General features: G+C 51.0%; 1 protein-coding gene across 1 annotated transcript in view; it reads right to left on the bottom strand.

Annotated features, from left to right (window-relative positions):
• Positions 1 to 9,932, bottom strand: part of RASA3 (RAS p21 protein activator 3) — a 115,243-nt gene extending 105,311 nt beyond the window's left edge. The window contains exon 1 of the mRNA XM_053916535.1: positions 9,791 to 9,932. Coding sequence (XP_053772510.1) covers positions 9,791 to 9,845 — 55 coding nt within the window. The 5' untranslated portion in view covers positions 9,846 to 9,932. The remainder of the gene's footprint in view (positions 1 to 9,790) is intronic.
• Positions 9,933 to 16,313: the final 6,381 nt, after the last annotated feature.

The following is a 16,313-nucleotide window of genomic DNA, read 5'->3' as shown; positions in this document are numbered from 1 at the left end:
GCACAGGTTGCACGTGTGCCTCTGTGTGTGCTCATCTGTGTAATGTGCTCACGTGTGCCTGTGTGTGTACACACACCGCAAGAGCAGACCATGTCAGGGAAGTAAAGATGGACACCTCCCTCCATCAGCTAAACCCTCTGCTTCGCAGCGAGCGGCCCTGAGGAAAGACTTCGAACACTTTGCTCCTCCATAAGCCCCAACCAACCTCAGGATGCATGCTGTCCAGAAGCCGGTCAGGGCTTACGGAGTGTGGTGTGTGTTTTCCATGTGAACATCCTATAAGCAGAATTTACTGCCTTTGAAGCTCGCCCCTATAAAGTAGATAAAATACCCAATTGTTTGATCCTGAGTTAAAAACCATTTATGGCAGTTGGCCCCAGGCCAGGTCAGCAGGGCCCCCTGAGAATGCTGTGCCTGCCAGCCCAGTCCCCAGCAATCTGGAATTCCCCGCCCAGCCCCCATCCCGGAGGCCATGGGAAAACCGGCCCAACACAGCATCCTCCTCAGGCCTCTCACAAGAAGCCAGCCTGGCCAGGTCCCCTGGGGTCTTGCACACTGATGGCGTTTCTGGAACCAGTTCTTATTCCTGGATCTCTGCTAACAGCTCTGCTCCACAGTCTGACCCGAGCCTTGGAAAGCCCCAGTTTAGCTGGGCCAACATAAACAGATGCCCCGAGGCTTGGGGGCCTGGGCCGAACCACCCTCCCGCATACCCAATTTTAACCGCCCCGCTCTGCCCGAGTCCCGCCTGCCCTGCCCTGCGCAGAGCCCTCGTTGGAAGCTCGGTCTCGGAAGTCGATCAGGCATTTCAGGCAGCTCGACACTGGGCTGGGAAGTGGGTCAGCAGGCTGTAAGCCCCCAGCTGTCCTGGCCTCTCGAGGGCCACAGGTTCATGAGAAAGTGTTGCTCTGCTGAGTAAGACCCATAAATGCTCATTTACAGACACTGAGAAGGAGAAGGCCTCGGGTGGGAAGTCAGCTATCTCCTGTTTGAGGAAGTGATTTGATACACACCCAGGAAGGCCAACCACAGAAGCGCCTGAGCCTGGGTGATTATAAGTTCATCACAGGACAACTCCGGCAGTCACCAACTGTGTTGCTGTGTGACCCTGGGAGGCTCCGGCACAAGACTGGGACACAACCACCGGGGCCGTCTCTCTGTCACTCAGAGTGTCCACGGCTCCCTGTGCCACGCCTGACCCGGCAGAGTGCAACGGCCAGTGTGCACAAAATCAAACAAATTGGCTGTTCTGGTGCCTCCCAGCAACAGATTTGGAACTGAAAGGAGAAACCACAAAAGCTAAAAAGAAAAATGAAATCTTTTACCTCAGAAGAAAAGAAAACCACAAAACTAAGCTGAAGAGAAGATCTGGGGGAAACGTATAGCATCCTCAACTGTATGATGGGCTTGGCTGTGTGGGGGTCACTGGAGGTCAGTCTCGCTGGCTTTTATAACGACAAGGAAGGAGAAACTGGCCCTGACTCAAGCGTCCAGCACACAGATCACACCTAATTGGACCCATGTGGCAACTTACAAAAAAGCCACATGAGTCCAAAAACAACGTTCCAGAAAGAGATACACTGATAATTAGCATCCTCAACCCTGATACATGTCCGGAAGAATCCAGAAGCCTGAGCCCAGTCCCAGAATCCTGTCAGTCCCTGAGGACAGCTGGAGGGAAGATGGTTCTCAGGAAAGGCCTGGTGACTTGGTCCTGGTCCCGGTGCGCTGGCGGCTGCTGAGCAGAAAGCACGCAGGGGGATGCAGTCACCTGGTTAGGAAAGCAGCGTCGCCTGGCACGTGTATTTCATCCCACTGGCAAGTGGGAGCCAAGACAGAACAGTTCTTTACCCTTGGGAAGTTATTCCGCAACAGGAACAGAAACAACGTGAGGAGGAAAACACAGGCACAAGTCATTCCTCAACTGACTCAGAGGGAAGGGCGCTGTGCTCTGTCTCTGGGAAAGGTTCGGATGGACTGGGTAACCCTGAGTGCGGCCTCCATCCCCTGCTGGACTCCTGGGGGCACACGGACCCATAACAACACGTTTCACGTGTTGAGATGCAGCACTGACCAAGCACACTCTCACACCAGCAGGCTGGCTGCCCCCAGTGTGGGGCTGCGACTTACCCGAAAACTGGAACTAATGTCTCATTTCAGGACAGCCAGAACTGCGGCCCCAGGAATCCAGCTCTGCATGCAGAACCACACCTAGTACTTTCAGACACTCAAAGAACGAGGAATCGCTGTCTTTGACCCCACAGCCCTCTTGATGATCCAGCATGTCCAGCAAGGATGAAAAAACAGTCCAACCAAAAGCTCCCCAGCCACGCTGATCCCTGCGTAGGCTTAAGTGAGACCTAACAACCGTCCTGTGCAAACCACTTCCCAGGTTCCAGCCTATGAGGCGAGCTGGGAAGCCAGGAACCGGGAGACACTCGTCACCTATTTCTAAGGAGTCAGACTGTGTTAACTGTTAATTTTGGAAGCTGCCTCACACTTAAAGACAAGCACCGGACGCTCTGCTGTGGATGACAGGACTTGAAGCTCCCTGTCACTGTGTCACAGTTTCCTAAAAACAGCAGCTGGAGCCCCAAACCCGCTCAGCATGTCAGAGCCGGTGCTAAGCCCCTCTCGGGCGGGAGCCAGCCCAAGGCCCTCCACTCCGACAGCCTTTGCTGTGCTTGGCTTCTTGACTCCCTCATTTCTGGACTCTGGCGGCGGCCCTGCTCCTGTCTCTCCCGCACTTTTCCTACACGGAGCGAGCCTTCTACCATCCAGGTAAATTATTTCATCTTCTGGGTCATGGTTCCTCTACAGAGCATTCTTCTTTCCATTTTCAAAGCCGTTGTATTTTTAAAGTCTCCGTTTACCTATCTATATACAAAATTTCACATGCATGCATTCATGTCCTTGCTCTTTTGAAACAAACCTTGTATTTACTTGTTTCCCTCTTCCTAGGATAGGCAGTCCGACTGATGACGGGCTTGGGTAGGTCTTTATCTCCACATCACTTATCTGGCTTTTGTTACTCTTTCAGGGGATGAGCTGAGATAAGACTTTCTGTATTTTGCTTTTGTTTCTAGTCGTACCCTATGGAACCTCCCACACGTGGAGTGGCCTGGCTTGGCTCTAACTCATTCCGTGGAAAGCTGCATAATATTCCATGCTGTGGAAGCACCGTAACATCATCACCCTTCCAAATGCATATACTTTGTTTTCACTTCTGCTCTTCGTTCATTTGACCCTGACTGTCGTGATGCCATGAAATTCCTGTGCATCTCTACCTACCAGTCAAAGTCAGAACGCTCGGGCATGCTGTGAGCTCCTCCTTTCCTGTGCCGAGTAGAGACCCCCCACCCTGCCAAGGGGGTGCACAGAACTAGACAACCAAGTGAGGATGCCCCCTTCACACCAAGCGCCACAATCTTACGCCTGCTCTCTCACCTTGGACTCTCCAGGGGTGACCAGCACCTGCAGGACTCGACATCGAAGTCCCCATAAGGCCATCCACATGTCCCATTCTACCCACTCAGAGCCGGAGGCCTAACCACGGCCTCACAGACTGCTCCAGCCAACCACTGTCCCCCAAAGCTGCGTGCACTGCACACTGCATCACAGAGTGACTCCCTCCTTCAAACTCTGCACCCCAAGTTCAAGGCTGCTTTTCCCCTGATGCCTTGTCTTACCCACCTGCAACTGCACAAAGAGCAGATGTCTATATTTGTCTAGTGAGAAGTCTAATTTGTTACAAGAGTAACATTAACAAACAGCTTCAAACTGGTGCCTCAAGTTGTACTAGTAACACCTATGGGTAAGCATCAGAGCAGTGGAAGTGCCTTTGTTCACACAACGTCATAAGCTCCCTGCAAAAGGTTTTACTCTCCACTTTGACAAAGAGACTGAGGCAGAGCCGTGACCTGTGTGGCTCAGGTGGTTAGAGCATCACACCATAACCTGAAAGGTTACGGGTTCCGATTCCTGGACAGGGCACACGCCTGGGTTCCCGGTCAGGGTACCTATAAGAGGCAACCGATCGATGCTTCTCTCCCTCCCTTCCCCTCTCTCTAAAATCAATTTTTTAAAAAATTTAAACCCGCGCACATCTTACGACGAAGACACGATGCGCCAGTGCCCTCATTCCCCAAGTACCTTAAGGAAGGTGTGAGTTTTGACACACTCAAATGCCTCATTAGCTTCAGAGAAGCAAACCTAAACATCTTCTACCAAATGCTATATCCCAGACAACTGATTCCATCTACAGGGCTGCCTCAGGAGCCCAGGTAGGGCTGACCTGCCCAATGCCTTTTCCTAACGTCCCTGGGCTGCTGGTGGCCCTGCTTGGAGAACCATCTTCAAGATCCCATCTTCACAAAGTTCCTCCTCTCCAACTCCTGCCCCAGCACCCCCTGACCAGTGTCTCAGAGCAACCAGGCCAGCATCCCCTGCAAAGTCAGCACTTCTCTCCTTCCCAGCCCTTCCCCACCCCACCCCAACCACCGTCACTACTATTCAAATCCAAAATCACAGGCAATAAAAAGATATAGTATTAAGTGATGAAGAGAACAAGAATGTTGGCCTAGCACAAGAGTGGGTTCAAATCTCAGTTCCACTCTTACAGTCTTGGTGACTTTGGGCAGATTATTTAAATTCTCTAAGTCCCCCTGCCTCAAAGTCAAAGTCATGGAGTTGTGAGAACTCACGTTACAGTGAGATTAATACGCACAAACTAGTCTCTGAGAGTCTGCATCCCTCTCCACCCCCACACACTTGCACAGCAAACCCACCCTCCCGCCCAGGCAAAACCTGGAGCCACAGGCTGAAATCACCCTTGGCCCTGCGCCTGGCCGTTCCCCAGGCTCAGCCCAGGTTCTGCACATTCGTCTTTAGGGGTTAAAAATAGCACAGGCAGCTAGCTGAGCTCGGTTAATAGAATATCCAGGTTAATTTTAGCATCAAAAAGCTCAAGAGAATATAAAAGCCCTGATGCCAAGAACCACATGTGGCCAGTATGGCCGCTTCTTACACTGTCCACGGCGCACGCACACTAACGTCACTGATGTCACTCTCTTAAATTCATAAAACGCTTCTCTAGGAATTGAGAAAACAATTCCTTCTTAACCCCATGAAGACACTACTGGTGCCAAGAACTATTTTAACCTATTGAGCAGCACCCCCCCCCCCATCTGATCCTTACGGGACCCTGTGATGGTCACAACACTGTTCCCCATGGAGGAAATCAGGTTAAATGCCACACTTTTAGCAGAGCGGACTTAGACCCCTGAGGTCCCAACCCCTGTGGTCTAATCTGTCCACCATGTCCCCTCCTACCGGCTGAATGGCCAAGGGAGGCACAGACTAGGGACCCTGGCCACGGTTCCCTGTTCTCTCACTCCATGCCCTGCCTGAGGGACTTCCTACCCTGGTGGGATTGTGTCTGCGACTAGGCGGAGGGAGGGCAGAGGCTAGGGCAGGCCCCCACACAGAGCCGCGTTTTACTGAACGGGAGCGACTGTCAGCTCCAATGTGCCCATGCTGGACCCAGACTCCCATCACCCTTCTTGGTGGACAAGCTCTAATCTTTCACAGAAGGAACGGGAAAGCTTGTACGGGGCCCACTGTGCACCAGAGCAGCAGCTGCACCAGATCCAAGGAGAAGGAAGGGGGAGACTGACCGGGTCGGAGGAAGGCCTGCAGCTCAAGGAAGCAGGCGGAGCTCGGACTCACAGGGGACACACACAACAGACCCAAACTGCACCCTCAGACGGAGAGCTGGGGTGCTCTGGTATTTAACCTGATTTCCTTGCACTCTGAAGTACAAGGCTAGGCTTTTTTTTTTTTTTTGGCTTGAGAGAAACACCTTTGTATGTTGCTCTTAATTGAAGACATTTATCAAGATAAGATGACACCTAAAAGAGAATAGCAATTACTACGGCAAAGGAAAACATCACCGGGGACAAGAGACTATCTTGCAATGCCCAAAGGAGCACGGGGTCCCAAATAGCACTGCCCAGCAGCAGTACTGTCATGGTGGGCTCTTCCCTGTCAGCACCCACAAATCTCCCAGTGGCTTCCCCCCCCAGTGCTGAAGTCCTGACTCATGGAAGTCAGAAGAACACACTTCCTCAAAGTGTCATCTCGCAGGAAGCACATTCAGTTTACACAACATGAGACGCTGGTGTAAAAACAGGTAATAACTGGTACCAAAGACAGACAATGTTTGAGATTGGTAAGTGTCCTGAAGAGCTATCCGAAATAACACTGCAGCCCTGGCTGGTGTGGCTCAGTGGACTGAGTGCTGGCCTGTGAACCAAAGGGTTGCTGGTTCGATTCCCAGTCAGGGCACATGCCTGGGTTGTAGGCCGGGTGCCCAGTTGTGGGGCGTGGGAGGCAACCACACACTGGTGTTTCTTTTCCTCTCTTCCTCCCTCCCTTCCCTGCTCTCTAAAAATAAATAAACAAAATATTTTTTAAAAAACACTGCAAGACTTAAGTGGGGAAAACAAAACATGTTCTTCAAGAGCAGGATTCAAAAGCTACAATAAAAAAAAACCTCACTTCGTACCGCATTTCGTACTTTCTTATATATTATCTCATTTGTAAAAGGTGGAAGGAAAAAGAAAGGGGAAGAGTTAAAAAAGAGATTTTTTTTCCCATTTCCCCCAACTTTAGCCTCTCAATGAAACCAAGTACCATCAAACTTTCCAAAACTTACCAAAACATTTAAACTGTAAAGGCCAAGGCTCCCACACCTAAAAAAACTCTTCATCTCCTCCAAAGTGCTCTGCCCTTTTTCTTAGCAACAGCAGTGATATTGCGTAGTGGTATAACTCTAGGGAGAACTTTTCATTTTGTCTTTTTCGGTGAGTGAGGGGGGCGGGCGTTCATGTAAGCCTGAACAACAGTGTCTTATAAGCTCCCACCGGATGCAGGAGACAATAAGAGCCTGCATTTTGCAGATGGAAAAACGAGGCTCTGAAAGGGGAGGATACTTGCCCTGGGTCATCTAGCAGGCCAACAGCAGACATGGGGCATGCAGCCAGCTAGCCTGGAGACAAGGCTCAGAGATGAATGGACCACTCAGCCAGTGTCTCTCCGAAGGAGAGGCGAGCATGCATGTGACCTTGTATGCAGTGTCTCATGCACATCTGCCCCTCCCCCAAACCAACTACAGTGCCCCTCATCGCCACGCCTTCAAGATCAGGGCATCCAGGCAAGTCAGAGCGGAGACCAGGCACAAACAGAGGACTAGGATAAGAAATGAGCACACCACCTCCCTCGGGATCATCATCAGCCTATTCTGCTAAAAGGCTTTCCCTCAAGTGAAATAAGACTATGCCCCAAATCGGCCCACTCACAGGTCACCTTCAGGGTCTCCAGCCCAGCCCAGGCTCTAACTCAGCAGCACAGCCTCGTCCACTTCTGTGCTCAGAAGCAGGAGGAGGCCCTGCCTGTTCCATGCATGGGCCCTGGCTCCCTGCATGCCCCCAGCCACAAAGGCGAGACACAGAGGTCGCACCCCTGTAGCCCAGCATTGTAGGCAAAGTCGCTCCTCAGAAGAGAGAGACAATGGGCTTCTCAGAGCTGGAACCGCGTCCACCGAGTTGGAGAGCCGGTGCACAGGCATTTCTGCCTCCCTGCTATAGCTCCCAGACACAGGGGGCGGGCGGGGAGTGGGGGAGGCTCCAAAGACTCTAACAATACCCAGTCCCCACATGGGGTTAGAGATGGCAGATGTTCCAGTCACCACACTAATCCTCAGCTGAGCCGGGTGTTTCTCTCGCTTGTTTAAAGTGGAGCACACAAGAGTTCGCCTAACCAAGCAGTGTCTTCTGGTCCCCTTCTTCCACACCAGGCCCCTCTGTGTTGGGGTCTGGGACCCTCCCAGGAGCATGCACGCGACAGACCAGTGGGGCTGCTCCCCAGGACCTTTGGGTGTCTCCTGGCCCTCCTGTTTCACGCACTATGCCATCCTGAAAATAAATCAATGCTCTCTGCTCAACAAACCAACACTCCGGAAACCTTGATTAGAGTCTGAGCTGGCTGGCTGTGCTGGACCAGCCCACACAGTCCCCAGACCCATTCCTGCCTGCTGCACCCAGAACCCTGGCACATTCCCCCACACCCCCACCCACTCCAATGCCCACACCTTCTCCTCTTGATTAAGGAAGAACCTCAAATCCAGGGCCCCCCACCCAACTCACTCTACCCAGGCACTGAGTGGGGGCTCTCGCCTGAAGGAACCCTAACAGAGGCACTTCCCCTGCCCCCACTTCAGGCGGAGTTCAGCGCTGACTCCCACGGTGTGAGAATGCAGCAGACTTCACCCAAGCAAGCAAGAGAAACCCTCTCCAGGCTGACTCCTCAAGGCTGAAGTGCTGCCACATCCTATCTGCAGTGCTTCTGAGCCAAATATCAACAGTGTCTCAGCAATGATCCATAAACCAAAATAAAGCAGACAGGAAACAACACGCTGATTTAGGGTAGCTAGAATTCCTCGGGCAGCATCAAATGTCATCAACAACTGACACTTCAGCAGGCACTGGGTGCCTGGCTCTGTTCCCTGCGGCCCCTCTTCACAAGGGAATAGCTGGGAATGTGGAGCACTCCCAGGGACAGGGATTTCAGTAGGCAAGAAGGACCCGAGGAGGACGACACTCTGGGGCCTCAGAAGCCCTCTCCAACACGAACTGTCCTTTCACCCGGCACGTTCATGGCATTAAGGTATCAGTAATTCCAGACACCGATCTTGTTTTGAGGGGGAAAACTTGCACATCACCCTCCCAAGATAAAACAGAACTGGCAAAAAGCAAATCTCTCCAGTTAAACCCAGGAAGTCCAGATATAGCCCTACAGCCCACTCCAGAATCTGCATTTCATTTCCCTCCCCCAGCTCTGGAGTCCGGTGAGAAAAGCAGAATCCTCCCGGGTGACAGGGCCTGCCTGAATGGAAAGCCCTGGTGGCCAAAACCTCCCTCGCCAGTTCTCAATGGAAGGTGGGGGAGGGGTGGCTCCAGTGTAGCCCTGCCCTGAGGGAGCGCTGGGCCAGAGTGTGTTCCGCACGTTCAGATGCACACAGAAAAACACTCACCTACACAGATGTGTGCATACAGAGACACATGCACACACAAAACACATACACGCACATCTAACCACACGACGTGTGCACACACAGGCAACCAGTACGCAGCCAGACCCAGCCCCATCCCCCTGGGGGAAAATGTGGAAGAGCTTACACATTCGAAGAAAAGGAAGTTTCTGGGTGCAGCAGCTGAGGAGAGATGTCAAACCCTGAGATAGGTGGATTTGGCACCTGAAATACACGCATCCAGAGTCCCCACTAATGCGCACACTCATGCACACACTCCCAGTGGGGACGGAACCCCGCGTCCTGCAACGCACCACTCCCTCCATACAGGCGACCCCACCTCTGACACTGCACCTCCAGGGACTTGGGGTCGCTTTCGGCGCAGAGAAGGTGCGGGGAGCTGAGTCTCCCGAAGCCTCCAGGACCGGCTCGGCCCAGTCACAGAGCTCTGGGAAAGGTGGGGAGGGGCCGTGGTTGGCGGACCCGCGGGTCCTTGAGGAGGTGGAGGGGACGCAGCCAACTGACCGGCAGTCACCAGGAGGTGCGGAGGGGACGCAACCAGCGGACCAGCAGTCCCCGGGAGGTGCGGGAGGGACCTCAACCGAGGAGCGCTCATCTCCAGGAGTGGCTCGGGGGACCTGGAAGCGCCCGCCGTGAGACCTGCGAAGACCCCGCTGCCCCCGCCGGCCCCCGGGCACCCACCGATCTTGATCTTCACGCTCTGAAAGACCCGAAGACCCTCTTCCTCCACCGCCATGCTGGTCGGAATTCGCGCGTGGAGCCCAGCGGAGTAGCCCGAGCCCAAGCGGCCGCGCAGTCCCGGCGCTCTGCGCCCTACCCGGCGGCCGCCAGGTCTGGGGTGCCCCCGCCTCCCGGCTCCACCCTCGTGGCCGCCCATTGGTCCTGCTCAGCTCCCCATTGGTGGAGAGCCGGCAGAAGGGCCGAGCAGGACGGCTCCGCCCACAGTGCGACCCCAACTGCCTATTGGCCGAGACCTGGAGAGGGGCAGGGTCTGTCTTAGAGGTGGGATAGGAAAGGACAGAGAGGGGGCTGACCACAGCTAGGGTACAAGGAGTTGCGGGACCTGAGGGGTATACGGGGATGGGAGCAGCGAGTGGGGGGCGGCAGGAGTGGGCAGCGAGTGGTGAGGCAACGCAGAGGAGACTGGGTGAGGGGGGAACTTGGTGGTTCTCAGGGAGGGGTGGGGGGGAACCAGGCGTGGGGGGGGCACCAGGTGGATGGGGGTGGGGTGGTGCGGTTTGCTGGGAGGACCGGGCTGGGTGGGGCGGGAACTGGGCCAAGTGCACTTCTGTCAGCTCTCACCCCATGCATCTTCTGGGTCCCTTCCTCACTTCGTTTACTGGTCTGACTCAAGGTCCCGTCCTGACTTCCTCTCCACTTTCCTCCTCTTCTTTATCGTCTTAGGGCCCTACAACACACACACACACACACACACACACACACACACACACCCTGCATATACCAAAATACAAGCATAATGAACACTAGGGGTCTGGTTTTTTCACTACTTTATCCTCACTTCCTAAAAAAATAAAAACAAAATGCTTAAGTATGTGTTGAAAGAATGAAGAACCATTCTTTACCCTACTTGAGCTTCTTTGCAGGTCCTCAAATCAGCTGCTTGAGTTTAGCCTCTCAAGGCCTTCGTCGTGGTGTTTACTAGTGGTTTAACGGAGGTTAGGAAAGCCAGCTTCTTGGTGCAAACCTCAGCGTTGCTACCGCTAACTCTGGGACCTTGGGAGATTTCTGTAGTGCATACTGTGGTGTGCCGCCCAGACTTTCCCCCTTAAGATCAAGGCTTTGCCTCCAACAGGATAACTGCATAGCACCCCCAGCTCCTGAGCCTCTCAGAGGATTGGCTGAGGCCTGTGCAGCAACTGCATTGTGGTTAAGCTGCTTCCCTGCACCACCCTTCTTCCCTCACACGCTCCTGGGACTTTATTTTCTGAGAGCACTCCTGATAAAATCCTGCACATAAATCTCTGCCTCAGAGTCTGCTTCCAGAGGAACCCAGCGTAAGACAGACGAGGCCAGGAGTGTCTAGAAGCAGCCCCTGTGGTGGGGGTTGGGAGCCGGATGCCCACTGGCACACCGCTGGCGGCGCAGCAGCCTGCCATGCTACAGCAGTGGCGACTGGAACAGAAGCCTGTGGAAGGAAACACGGGCGGGTGCGGTGTCGCGGGCATGGGACAGTTTGGGAAGGCAGTGCTTATTTGGACTATGGAATCAGGTTGCTCTTGCTGAGAGCAAAGCAATGCAAAAATCATCGATTTAAAGTGTAGCAAAAAAGAGGGCTTTCTCGGTACCATGTAAAGACACTCTCATCTCCTGCAGCCAGAAAACCAAGAACGGTGTGGATCAGAGCCAGTACTCGGTCGTGAAGATAGCAGTGCTGAGGAGAAAACTGAAAGCTCAGTCCAAGGAAGGTGGCTGTACCGAAGTCAGGACACTGGTTGGGAAGACGGGAGACCCTGAAGTTTGGGGGAGGAACCTCTGGATTAATGCACTCAAAAATCTTGAATCTCAAATTTCCCTGAATCTTCTGGACCTGAAGAGGTGTCCTGATCCTCCCTGTTAAAGGCAAGTGCTCTCTGTGCTTAAAAATGATGCAGAGACTTCTGCAAGGCAATACGTACACCCCGATGGTCTGCCTCCAGCTCCACAACATTTGCACAAGGGAGGAAGGTCCTGTCTGCAAAGGAGCTTCAGGATCCAGGAAACCTGTGCCAGAGGGAGCTGGGAGAGTTAACTGCAGAACCAGATCCAGAGAATGTTGGATTCAGGGGAGGTATAACATAAAGACATGGTCAGGTCAGAGTTTACTGACATGGGATTATTCAGCCATGATACAGAACTTGGCACTCTGGCAAGTACCAGGTGCCACCGGGATGGACTTTGGAAGTGTGTAGAAATGGATGTCCCACGCCAAATGAAGTGGAAATGCCAAATGGGCATGGCAGACAGCAGAGGAAGGCATCCAAATGCTCTGAGAAGTAGCACAGAATAGTAAATATACTTGTAAATCAGGAAACGTGTCATTGACTGGGACACTTTACAGAAGCAATGAGGAATGTGCTGGTGAGGTCCTCGTCAGTGGCCGGCCACTGTAGCGCTGGGCTGAGGAGAGAGGTGCTGTTACAGGAAACATGGGGCTCCCGGGAGCAACAGGGGTGATAGGACAGTGATGTAACAGAGGCCAGGCGGTGACACCTAATCAGAAGCAAGGCAAATGCAATTATTGTAGTGAGCAGCAAGACTGGGGTGGCAGCCTGGGCACCCTAAACGGCAAAGAGGTATAGAGAGAGTCGACTGAACACAGCCTCGGGTGGGAGAGATTGCCAACCGGGAAGAATGTTGCTCAATTCGTACAATCAAAGGAAATCAATGATAGCTATCAGGAGGCTGAAGAAAGTTGCCCCAATAAAATGTCCCAATCCCTTGCCCAGTTTCCCAACACAAGCCAGTTCTCATCGTCAGAGGCCACTGACTGGAGGACAGCGCCTGGCTACAAATATATGGTAAGGATTCCCCTCGGACTTCCCCCGAAGGGCCTATAGCCATTTACGCAGGTGGAAAATGAAAACACCTCGATACTTGGGGGGCTGTTGGGTTGGGTTTGAGTCAACATTGGTACCCAGATACCTGAAGAGTCCTCATGCCCCTATTACATTGGGATTTGTGAGGTCCAGAAAAATAAATGAAGTCCTGGCCCAGGAATGGCTCACAGTGGGATCCCTGGATCTGCTGACCCTCCAAGGGATCATTTCCCCTGGAGCTTAAGGTAAAACTAGTAAGGACATATGTGACAGTTGTCAGAACGCCCACGTTGACTTCCTGGTATGTGGGTTAAGAGTCATTCCAGCAGGAAAGGCCAAGTGGGGTGCCAAGGAGGAAAATCAAAAAACAACAACACATTCTGGGAGAAACACAGAGATCAAGACTTCCGTTCAGGCCTAATTGGCCCTGGCTGGTGTGGCTCACTGGATTGAGCACCAGCCTGCAAACCAAAGGGTCTCCAGTTCGATTCCCATTCAGGGCACATGCCTGGGTTGCAGGCCAGGTCCCCAGTGGGGGGTGCATGAGAGACAACACATAATGATGTTGCCTCTGATACCAGCCAGGTCCTGGAGGATGACAGTGGACTACAAGCTCAACCACACAGTGGCCCCCGTCGCAGTTGCATGCCAGCTGTGGTGCCACCGCCAGGCCACACGAGCACAGCATCTGGTCCTTAGTGTATGGCCATGCCACTGACAAATGCGCTCTTCTCTGTCCCGAAAAAGAAGGGGAATCAAAAGCAGTTTATATCACATGGCAGAGACTCTAGCACACACTTACCGTCTTGCTCCGTCAGGAGACCTGGACCATCTGGATGGTCTGCAGAACATCAGTTTGGTTCTCTACATTGATGACATTTTAATCAGTCAGATGAGCCAGAAGTTGGCAGCTCATCAGAAGCTTTGATAAGACATGTGTGCTCTCAGACACATGTGCTCAGAAGTTAGGAAATAAATGTATTAAATAAAGAAGATTCGGGAACTCCCCACGGCAGAGGGGCGAGATGTTCTTGACGATGGGCTTCTCTTTCCCTCCAAGAAGCAGGGAGACCTGCCGATCTTACACAATAGTGGGTATAATTTTGATTCATTCACACTAGACAGCTACTGTTGTTGTTTTTTAATCTGACAATCTAAAGGAAAAGAGGTCAGTGCCCCTGACTAAATAGCAACAGGTATCGCATGTTTTAAAAATCCTTGCGGCCCACCGGTGTCCCACAGCACACCAGTTGAAAATTGCTGCCTTAGAGGTGTGATAATAAGTGACAGGAAAATATTGAGGGATTAAAGGGATTAAATTTCATAGAAAGTACCTATAATCTCTTTTGTTTATAACTCAGTTACATTTTTTCTTTGATAGAATCCTATTCTGTACCCCCAAAAATATTTCTTGAGGAGTGCCAATCTATCAATGAGAGGATATTTCTGTATTGCTAAAACAGTATCAATGATCATTTATTATGAATATCAGAGCAATCTACTTTCAAAAGATTTGAGTGACAAAATAAATGACCAGTATGAAACAGAATAATTTTTAAAGAGTCCAAAAATGGCATTTTAGGAAGAAATCATTATGTGAGATACCTACTGTAGAAACAGCAATTGCAATGAATATAGAGCTCGGCTTCGAGTTTCCCAATAGTCAAGGTGAAAAGGGCAAGATGGAAATGTGGGATTTCACATGTTATATTATCTAATAAAAGGAAGTGTATCTATTTTTCAGAAAAGACAGTATTTCTGCCAACTATGCAATACGAGAACTTTTTAGATAATTTTTTTCATTAAGGATATTCAACAATTTAGGGAAGGATGTTTTCAATCTCAAATGACTAACCTTTGCTGATATGCTCGCTGTAGTTCCTGGCACACAGGAAAGGCTCAAATAATATTTGTTGAAAGAATGTAGTGGTTTCTGCTATTGATCATGAAAAAGTCAGAAACATAAGCTAAATGATAATTCTCTGATAAAATTTACCCAGGCACTTAGGAGCAAAGAATGTAGTTTTAGTGACCTGATAGGCTATGAGAGAAAACATTTAGAGAATCTAGAGAAATGAATACTATTTCTAAAATATTGGTTGTTTGGGGCACACAGAGGAAAGGAACCTAAAAATGAACGCATCCACACCAAGGTTCTCCTTGGATGCTCGAAGCCCAGATGCTCGGTACTGCCAGTGGGGAGGAGACCCGGTGCTTAGGGCACAAGCCAGCCCAGCCTAGCCACTGCAGTACAACATCGGTAGACCTTACTAGTGTGCACCAGTCACTTCTTATAGTGTGTATGAGGGCCACACTGCCTACCCTCCGGGCAGATCAGGAAGGACCTGTGTGCCTAGAACTGTAAAGGAAGTGACATCGCATCTGATTGGAAGCTGAGAAAAGCCACTGTGGCATTCTCCAGTGTCTCTCTTCTGCTGTGACAAATAAGAGGACTCATTCTGCCCTGGCTGGTGTGTGGCTCAGTGGGTTGAGCGACCCCTGCGAACTGAGGGGTCACCGGTTTGATTCCCAGTCAGGGCACATGCCTGGGTTGTGGGCCGGGTCCCCCAATGAATGTTTCTCTCACACATTAATGTTTCTCTTTCTTTCTCACTCAATTTCCTTCTCTCTAAAAAAATAAATAAATAAAATATTTTTTAAAAAGAGACCTCATTTTGAAACTCAGGGATTAGATAGAAGCAGACTAAACCCCTGAGTCACTACATGAAGGGCAGCTCTACCGGGATCTGCATTCGTCTTTGTAAAAGTGAGAAAGAAACGTCTGTGTGTAAAGCCAAGAAGATTTGGGAACCATTGGCATAGCCCAAGCCTACCCTACCCTCATTAATAAAAAGCATTAGTAGAGTCTACATGGGACGCTGTTTGATTGCTGTCGATGCGCCTATCGACTTGAGTTAATGGTGAAATGTAAGTTGAGATATCTGATGGATTTACTTGTTGAATACATTTGTGCGATGCCTTGATAGCTTATTATGAAGAACATTTGCTCAAAATGACTACTTGTTTTTATCACAATAAAGTGTAATTGTTATTTTAACTCTAATTAGCCATATATCGATGTGATTTTTGGAGACACCCCTGAAATCAGCAATTGGCAAGACTTCAGATCTTGCCTTCTTAGCTATGACAGGAAGGTATGTATTCTTTTCTAAAGTCTCCACCAGATTATTCCTGAAGGAGTTTAAAAGGAGAGGAGCACCCAATTCACACCCTTTGGGAGGAGGATCCGCCATGAAGACTCTAGGCTGACACTAGATTCTCAAAGCAAAACCCCAACACAAGCCCTAGAAAGCCCTGCATCTGGCCCACAGACGCTCCCTGTCCAGGGACCAGACGCTGGAGGCCCAGCGACAAACGCAGCCCAAAGTCCCAAACTGCTCTTCTGCACAGCCACAGCCAGGCAAGCCACATTTCACCAGTGACCAGTAAGCGTCGTTCCCTTTGTAAAACACTGGATTGAGAGACCCAAATAATAGTAAAGAAACTTTAAAACGGCAAAAATGTACTTGTGTGCCCACCATTGTAACATGAGTATTTTTGTTTGTTTGTTTCCTTCAAAGTTCATACAATTTTATAACATCAGAACACTCACATGAGCCATGTAGCTGGCACTTAAATAACTGGAAAGTTTGCCTTTCCACAGCTTC

Source organism: Desmodus rotundus, chromosome 13 (genome assembly GCF_022682495.2).
Source record: "Desmodus rotundus isolate HL8 chromosome 13, HLdesRot8A.1, whole genome shotgun sequence".
Taxonomy (NCBI): Eukaryota; Metazoa; Chordata; class Mammalia; order Chiroptera; family Phyllostomidae; genus Desmodus; species Desmodus rotundus.
Note: the sequence above shows the minus strand (reverse complement) of the source record. Positions and strands in the feature narration are given on the sequence as shown.